General features: G+C 44.2%; 1 protein-coding gene across 1 annotated transcript; it reads right to left on the reverse strand.

The window, feature by feature from the left end:
* Window positions 1-465: 465 nt before the first annotated feature.
* On the reverse strand, window positions 466-1525 carry LOC147893525 (putative BOI-related E3 ubiquitin-protein ligase 3). The gene is made up of 2 exons (XM_087386305.1): window positions 1142-1525; window positions 466-1044 (listed from the first exon to the last, which is right to left on the reverse strand). Exons 1-2 carry the CDS (start codon window positions 1523-1525, stop codon window positions 466-468), a joined length of 963 nt encoding a protein of 320 aa, XP_087242431.1.
* Window positions 1526-8904: the final 7379 nt, after the last annotated feature.

The raw sequence follows: 8904 nt of genomic DNA on the forward strand, positions 1-8904 counted from the left end.
CTGGAACGCAGAAGCCTGTTGCTACTGCTATTTCTGATTTTGATCCTTGAGATTGGGAGCAGAGATATATAAAATGTTAGCCCACCCAATTGATTCTATGTTCAAGAGAAAGAGCCAACTGCTATGTCTGAGTTTGATCCTTGAGCTTGGGAAGCGGAGATACGTAAAATGTAGGTCAACCACTGCTATGTATAACGTCTGAGTTTGATCCTAGAGATATATAAAATGTTAGCCCACCCATTTGATTCTATGTTCAAGCGAAAGAGCCAACTGCTATGTCCGAGTTTGATCCTTGAGCTTGGGAAGCGGAGATACGTAAAATGTAGGTCAACCACTTGATTCTATGATCAAGCGAAAGAGCCAACCGCTATGTCTGAGTTTGATCCTTGAGCTTGGGAGCAGAGATATATCAAATTTTAGACCCTTCACTTGATTCTATATTCAAGCGAAACAGTGGATCTAAGATCAAGTTAGGTAAACTTGAATGCTAGCGCTTTTTATGCTTTGGCAAAGCGGGCAGACGTCCAGCAACTCAGCACAAGCCTTGCAAAGGCAAAGATGCCGGCAAGGAAGCAGGAGTATGCAAACATGATTCCTTTTGCACAATTTGCATGCAGAAAATGCAGCAGCAGCTGCTGCTGATCGACTTGGTGCTTCACGTCCCCTCATCGGTTTCTGCTGCTCTTGCTTCTTTCTGTTGATTTGAGAAGACGATGATTTTGCATCGTCTTCTTCCACCTCCCCAGTCTCCCCATATCCTTCCTTGCTTTGCTGTTTCCTCTGCACCATCAGCACCGCTGCCTCCAACCTGCTCCTCAAGTTCCACGCCACTACCTCGCCCCTCCTCGCATATTCTTGCCACAGCTGTGCCTCCTCGCTCACCTTCTTCACCCTTTCCTCTAGTTCTCCGTTCCTGGACCTCGCTTTCTCCAACTCCTCCTCCTTGCCTTGAATCCTCCGCCTTAGTCCTCCCTCTATGGCCACCAGAATCGCTCTAACGATACTTGCTCTCTTCTCCTCCAAACATTGCTTCATCTTTTCCCCCTGTCCACCATACATAAAATATCAGAGTGGACCACACTAATATCATTACACTTCTAAAAAGCTTAAAATATTAGCGCGGACTCAGGGAGCAGCTCACCTGGATTTTGATCAATTGTTCGATTTCATCGTTCTGATTTAACATATGAGAATGCAATTCGTTGGTCATCATTGACATGAAAACTGAATCAGTGTTTCCCCTCCCGCTCGTAAGAGGTATAGGAGGGTTCAATCGACTAGCATCAAACGACACACGGACATCGCTTGAGAAGGCTCCAGCTACTTGAGAGGCGCTAGTTGGGGGATCGTTAATTACATCCTGATAGCAACCCATCTCAGCCATAGAGGTGTTCTGCCTAGTGACCACATCTTGAAATTTTCTGGACCTCTTACGCGGCCCTGCTGGACTGCATGAAAACCCATGGGCAGAACCCCCGTTCCAAAGAGCTTCGCTATTGTAAATCGGTTCCTGAAAGAGATCCATTCCTGCTTCCGCAACATCATGTGCTTAATTAGCCATTCCAAACGGAAAACCAGTGCGTGCAAAACCATTTGAAACGGAAATCTTGCAAACATGGAAATTCGAGAGCAAGTCACCTGTAACATAGAGTCGAGACTATTTTTTGCTAAGTTGGGGCTGAAGCTTTAAGTAAAGCAGTCGTTGCAGCGTAAGAGGAGTTCCAGATGGGTTGGTAGCAGCGAAACAGATGACCCAACTAAATTCAATCCTCCCAAACTAAAGATCCTCAAGCGTGGGATAGCAGCGGAATAGCACAAACTTAGGCAGAAGATCAAACGTTCTTGAGAGATTTAAGTCATTCAGGTCTCTTGAACTCTTCAAAAAGCCACAGCTGGAGGAATTGAGGCGGCACAGACAGTGGAATACTACGGCCATGTTCGACACTTGCAGCTTCCTCGGTAGTGGACAGTTATTACGAATAGCTAGTGGGATCTAGCTTGCAGCGTCAGATACTGCGGATAAACGGACTGCTCGACGCACACTTTGGCAGGTTGTGCGTTGCTGCATTTGAGTCGAGCAGTTTCTATTATCGACTTAAATGGGTTAGAGGAGAGAGCAATGCGGGAGCCCTCTGCATATTTATTAGCAGCTAGAATTTAGATGTTATTAGCGTGAATGGTCAGGACGTTTTGTGCCTACGTCAACGAAGCGTCTGCCGGGCGGTGCATCATGCATGCAAGCCAATTCAAGCAATGTAGGTATATTATAGTGGACAACAGGTCCTGCGTGTGAGCACCAACACCAAAAGGAGACTCAGCATTATAAAGGCTGCCATGTTAGCAGGTATCGTGAGAACTACGTGGAAGTCGAAGGTTATTAGATAATAGAAATACTCTGCAGCTGCACCATGCAAGGAAGGGGGTGCGCCAAAAACGCAGGGAATTTTCTAGGATTTCAAGCTTGTCGGTGTGGTTATTTGCCAAATGCGGGCATGGAGCATCCTCATCTCAACTTCCATCAGCGTCTTCATCATCTCGCAGCAGCAGCTGAAACATCACGCAACCAGATGCTACGGGGCCGGCATGGACAGATCAGCTGATGAGAAATAGAGAGGACACACCGCGCACACTGTCATCTCCACATTCCCAAATTGCTCTCGCGAATTACTGCTTGCGGTTCTGATGTGGTTGATTCAGTCGCACTAACCGAACGAAAGTTCGGCATGATTCTCCGAGCTTTCCCTAGCCTCTCTTTCCCGACGGATCTTTTAGAACATCGAACGATGCATTACGCAGGATCCTCTGCCAATTGAGTTTCGAAACTTTCGAGTTCAGACGAAGTCCCTGCATGGTTTGCCGACGTCAGGAGCACACTTTTCGCATTCATCACCGTCTCGACTCTCCATCAATAGTCTGTCGCGCACCACCTTGCACGAAGGCCACGGATTCTGGCAGAATCTGGCCAATTCTCTCCGATTCTCACCGCCTCACAGCTGATCGAGGGTCGAGAAGCCTGCAACCCTTCCCCGCAGCACCATGCATCATGCCTCCGCCTCCGTAAATGATTCCCAAAGCACCCACGTGCCTTCATCTGCAGTGTGCACTGTGCACCCCTTGGTCTCAATGCACGTTGCACTTGTCGCGCTGGGGCAAATTTCTTGGAGATCACAAGTCCGCTAAAAGCCCATTCCCACGCAAGCTTACGCGAGCATTTTTCCTGCCTTAGAGGGAGTTCCCAAGAGCATATTCCCACGCAAGCATTTTCCCTCCCTTAGAGGGAGTTCCCACGTTTGTGAAGGCTGGCGTATATGCCAACCCCGTCACATATTGAAGCATAAGTGAGCGCTCTCTCTTTACGTTGGACATTTCAAACCTGGATGACATTTCAAATGTCCAATTTTCCTTAAAAAGTCGTCAGCACATTACTCTTAAACCTGAAAAAGGCGTTAGCCCCCTATTGCCTAGGTGGAGAAAGGCGTTAGCCCCATATTGCCTAGGTGGAGAGGAAACTTTTATGTCTCCACCATAACACTTGCAATGTTGCGGAATTCTTGGGGCTAGACATAGGAAAAACTCAAGCCGTGGCATAAACTAGCATTTCACAGCATATTTGCCTTCGTGGCAACTCACTCTTAGCACCCCCATGGATCAATGGAACAAGGGACCCAGTGGAAGCCTCCGAACCAGCATTCAAGGCCCATGGGAGCCTACTTCTCCTCACATGCTCCATTCATGGCGAAGTTGGAACCAATTGCAGCCCAGCCCAATTGACGTTTTGAAGATTACCAAGACTAGCAAGATGCATTATATTAGCAGCATTGAATTTTCTATGTATTTTTCCCTTTTCATGGCATTCTAGCCCTGGATTCCACGCTCAATTGCCCCCAGACGCTTTCAGAGTCTCTCTCCCTCTCTCTCAGTGTATCTACTCTTATTTATCTATGGTCGATCACAATTTCTCTTTCCAATCGTGCATTCTAGGACATCTATCCCACATCCTCTCAAATGACATAGTCCCAACATCTCCAAACATCATATCTGCTTCGCCACTTGGAATTTGTGTGTAGTTGCATCCTAGACCTACTTAGAGGGAATCATGTTATGTTTTCTTAGCAATATATCAAACGTCCACATAGTTTGAAAGGTCATGCCCCTCTATCTAATGTGCAGGTGTCACATTGTGTATCGAAGCAAAGCTATGATTTGACACATTAGTGTTCTATCTTCCTTCCAATGCGGCTGTGTCATCGAGAACACAGATGTTTGTTAAAAGGCACGAATGAGTTTTGCACCGCAGTGGGAATGTACGGGTTTTCCACTAGTAAAATCAAAATCAGCTAATGACCAAAAAAATTTTATAATCCCCTAAGAGCATGCCCCGACTCCCAATGGGCCGGATTTTTGGAACCTCACGAGAGGAAATCGTCGTCTCCTAGGTGAAGAGGAGCACATCCCCTACCGCATTAGGGGAATTTTGGACTCAAAAAGGGCCTCTTGGATTAGTCCCTTAAGATTTGTGATTAGTAAACCAACCAATGGGAAGGTTTGGGCATTAAAAGAATGGAGGATTCCATATTGGCCTCTCATTGGTAGAGAGGTCCCCACTAGGCTCCCATTTGCCTCCTCTTTCCCCCCCCACCTTCTGGGGCATTTACTCCCACCCTTGACTTTTTCATGGTCCCCCTACCCTCCTCCCTCGCTCCGTGGGCCCCCAAAATCGCGAGTTTTTTCCCTCCAAAAAATCCAAATTTTCCAAAAGTGTCCCCAACCCCCCAAACACCTCCCAAGAGGCCCCCCAAACTATCCCCATTGACTCCCGACCTTCCTCCTAGCCTCTTTCTCCTCTTAGCCTCCTCCTCCTCCTCTCAACCTCCTATGAATTGTGGGACTGCAGGCTTCAATGCCAGCACACAATTGTTATCCGTGTCACTCGATCTAGATTAGCATAATCAAATCTTCGCATTTTACTATTCAATATTAATCAAAGGTGGGCAATTAAAGATATGAATAAATGCATATAAAATTTTAGTGAAATCCAAGTAATAAGTGGGAATCTCAAGTAAACCATAGATTTGGGTATTCCACCCAAGTCCAAGGGAATTCCCAAGGTCAAAAAATCCAAATATAACCTCAATATATTCATACCTTTCCTTGATCTCATGTTGGCACTTTCCAATTATCAGTATCAGAATTAAATTTATGCACACATCAAAGTGTGATAAGGTCCTTGAGAATGTCAAAATTGAAGGACAGACTCCCTGCTACATGGCCTTTCCACCATTTCACACTTAAAATCATGCTAAATTCTTGACTTCTATTAATAATTACACCATGAATGTTTCTTAATTTAGTATATAGGAAATCTCCCCATAATATAACTAATAAGATAAAAGAATACTCCGATGGTAATTCTCTCCCCAGTCCCATTAGCAAAAGTTCTCAAGAAATGCAACACAATGTAAAAAACACTATTGGCAAGTTACCGACTCATGACAGCCTTTTCCATTTATCAAAGTATAAAGTGTAAAGTGTAACCCAATACCATCCCAAGGGTAAAACATTATCCAAGTGCACTAAGTATATAAAGAACTTCATAGATAGTGTACACGGGTGTCCCTGGTGCAGTAGTTAGGTGTCCAGCTTTGAGCTCATAGCACCGAGAACACACAAGAGTAGTGACTACTCGTAGGAGAAGGAAATAACATGGGCAGACAAAAAGCACGTCCCAAATGGATTTTATAAAAGTACAACTAGAGAGGCTGGGGTGTGAGCTAATAGAGTTTTGTTTCAACATGCAAACACGAAGGTTTTCCACGTAGCAAGTGAGCTCATCCAATCAATAGTATGGAGCACTAAACATACTCTGAGAGTATGAAAAGAGGTAGATCAAGAGATGCTTCTCTCTGCATAGTAACCCTTAGAGACAATTAGAGGCACAACAAATCGTGAGCACTTTTTATGCTAGTAGGTGAGCAGGGAATATACCAAGATGAGCAAAGATAATGAATCTCTACTCCCATCAAATGTACATCCGAGCGCTGCTCACTTGGATGCTGGCCGAGTTCACGAATCAAATGTAGAGATAGATCCTAGTATTATCACGAAAGACTCACATAGTTTATATGAGTTATAACACCAAAAGAGAATGGGCATCAGAGTAGAATCTTTGATCGTAAAGAGGCTAGCGTAAGGAGAGCTCGTAGTCACATAGGGAAGTAGACTATGTAGCTTTTAACAAATATCCATAGAGCCTGTAAGCCGAAGACTACGTGAACTAGTAATCGGTCCTGGGGTGGCCGAAGTTCCTGCCCCTCAAAAAATCTATCTTACCAGTAAGGTATCCTAACGTGATATGTTACTCTACTGTTCCTATCGACAATCCCAGGCTAATGAACAAAATCTGCTGCTCACTTTTCTCGGTCAGCCACATCGGTGACTGGTAGCAAATGGCAGCTAAAGTTTCGAGACTCTGATAGCAAGGAAAGGGTCGCGAACAAAGTTTTGTGAGTCATTACGTGACTCTGGAAACTCAACGAATGTAATGGTGAGTGCTACAATGCACTTACCTTATTGTAGTTTTGAGCCAAGGATCGCAGTAGTGGAAGAAAAACGTGTAGTGGAAGAAAGCCAAGAGTCGACCTCCCAGATGTAGTCACCTTCAAAACTGCGCATAGTGGTGGAAGGAGGTGAGGACGATCACGGGAGGGGATGGACATCCTTGTGAAAAAGTGGAGCATGAAGTTAGGGAAGTGAACTAGCAAGTTCTTTGGGGGAGGGCTCTAGGACACCCCTTCGACTACTCTCTGTGCGGTATCAAAATGCATTATGCATTATGGACTGTCTTCCATTACTCCCTTCGCTATCCAAATCCTCCTCCAAATCACATGCAAAATTATGTGGCCTAAGGTCTTCAAAGCAGGCCTCCATCATCTTCCATTGATGGATACAATTCGTAATGGACAATGTGGTCCCTATACCACACTATTAATGGGCAAGGAAGGCCTTCATATACCCAAGTACTACATATCCTTGAAAATTATAAATGATCTATCCTTACACATAGGATTCTCTTCAAAAAATCATGTATTCCTCCATGAGTTTAAAAGATAGGAGATTCCAACTCCATTGGTGAATTAGGAGGCATAATAAAAAAATCCCCTCATACAGGGTCTTACCGCATTATATATTATTAGAGCCCATTCACAAGCCCTCGAACAAATATGTGGCTTATTGGGCAATGTGTAATCTTAAAGATAAGTGGCTTATTGGGTAATGTGTAGTGGTACAGCACTCCCCATCCCGCCATGGTGCATATGCATATAAACAATCCATCCTCATCATATCGAGAAAAGGGTGATACACAACATTTATGAAGCAAGTATATGGTACCAATACTAGCTAGGTGGTATTATTAACAAAATAATAATTTCTTATCAGCCATGTGTGGCATTCTTGACCATTGTGGCCTTATCCAATCATGGTACCATTGTGGCCTTATTCACCATGGGTATCATGGTGCCAAGTGTCCTAATGAATCATCATAACACACCAAGTCCTCAATAATGGTTACCTTCCCGATTGGATTATTCACCATCATTAGGTCTCTTCCCACTTATATCACGTGGCTTCCCATGTTAAATCATTGCCAAAAGCAAAATTCTCCCATTGAATATAAATGCATCCAGTGTTCAGGTATACACATCATCACCCAACCATCAACTAGAGGAGATCATGATCTCCAAGGGGATGTGTGTGTGTGTGTGTGTGTGTGTGTTTAGATTTGAAAGTCCCATCAATAAATGACACAACAAGACAAAGCACACATAGACGCACGCACAGACGCGTTTCATGAACTAAATAAAAAACTTACGGGTGCGTCTATTTGCGCGTCTATTTTTGCGTCTGGAGACCCGCGTCTAATTGCGCGTCTATATATCAGACACACGCACGTATAGACGCGCAGTTAGACGCATAAATAGATGCGCTTATAAATGCGTTTATAGACGCACATATAGATGCAAGTCGAACAGACAAACGCGCATATAAACGCACTGATAGATGTGCTTAAAAAAAAAAAAAAAAATTTACAGAATACTGTGTATGTTCTGTATGCTATATAGTTACAAGAATCCCATATCCACATTGTGTAATTCAATTCTTACAACCAACCGCATTTTAATTACAATTCCAAATAAAACATTACAACTCCAAAACGCAATAAAATTGAAAGCTCAAAAAGTGCTTGTATATACATATAGCACACTAAGCCATGTCATGTGGCTTCAAGTACAAAAAATAAGAGGAGTGTATATACAAGAGGCACAAAGCCAAGCCAGTGGCTTTAAGTATAAAAAAGAGTAGCTAGCACTACTTATACGACTAATCTATGTTCTCCAGGTCCTCGCTCCCTTCCATGCTCCCTTTTGCGCCTCCTTCCTCCTCTTCCTCATCGTCTTGTGCACGGGCCTGTAAACAAGGGATAACATATATCAATGTATGAAAAATCAAATCTTTACTTATAATTTTGGCATTATTTAATTACTTTCAAATACCTGGGGGGCCGCTCCAGTAGCTCGGGTATACTGCTCCTCAGTAATCAACCCATCATCATAGAAGTGCCTCCATGTATCTCCTCTGCGATGGTGGCGGTGGTAGGCTGTCTCCACTAGAGTAGGGTATCTACCCACGATCTCAAGCTGCATGACCGCGACACACTTTGCGGAGGGATTAGTACAAAGAAACAACCAACCTCCTAATAAACTACATAAGCAATATAATTTGAGATTGATACTTATAAATTGGGCCTCCCATGATTCAACACCCCCTGCTCCAAAATGCGTGCTTCCATATTCCTCCATCTGGATCCTCCGTGCCTCCACGTGCTGCAGACTGGGGTCCTCCCTC

This window comes from Dipteris shenzhenensis, chromosome 15 (assembly GCF_047967505.1).
Source record: "Dipteris shenzhenensis isolate YYH24624 ecotype China chromosome 15, Dip_SZ_1.0, whole genome shotgun sequence".
Taxonomy (NCBI): Eukaryota; Viridiplantae; Streptophyta; class Polypodiopsida; order Gleicheniales; family Dipteridaceae; genus Dipteris; species Dipteris shenzhenensis.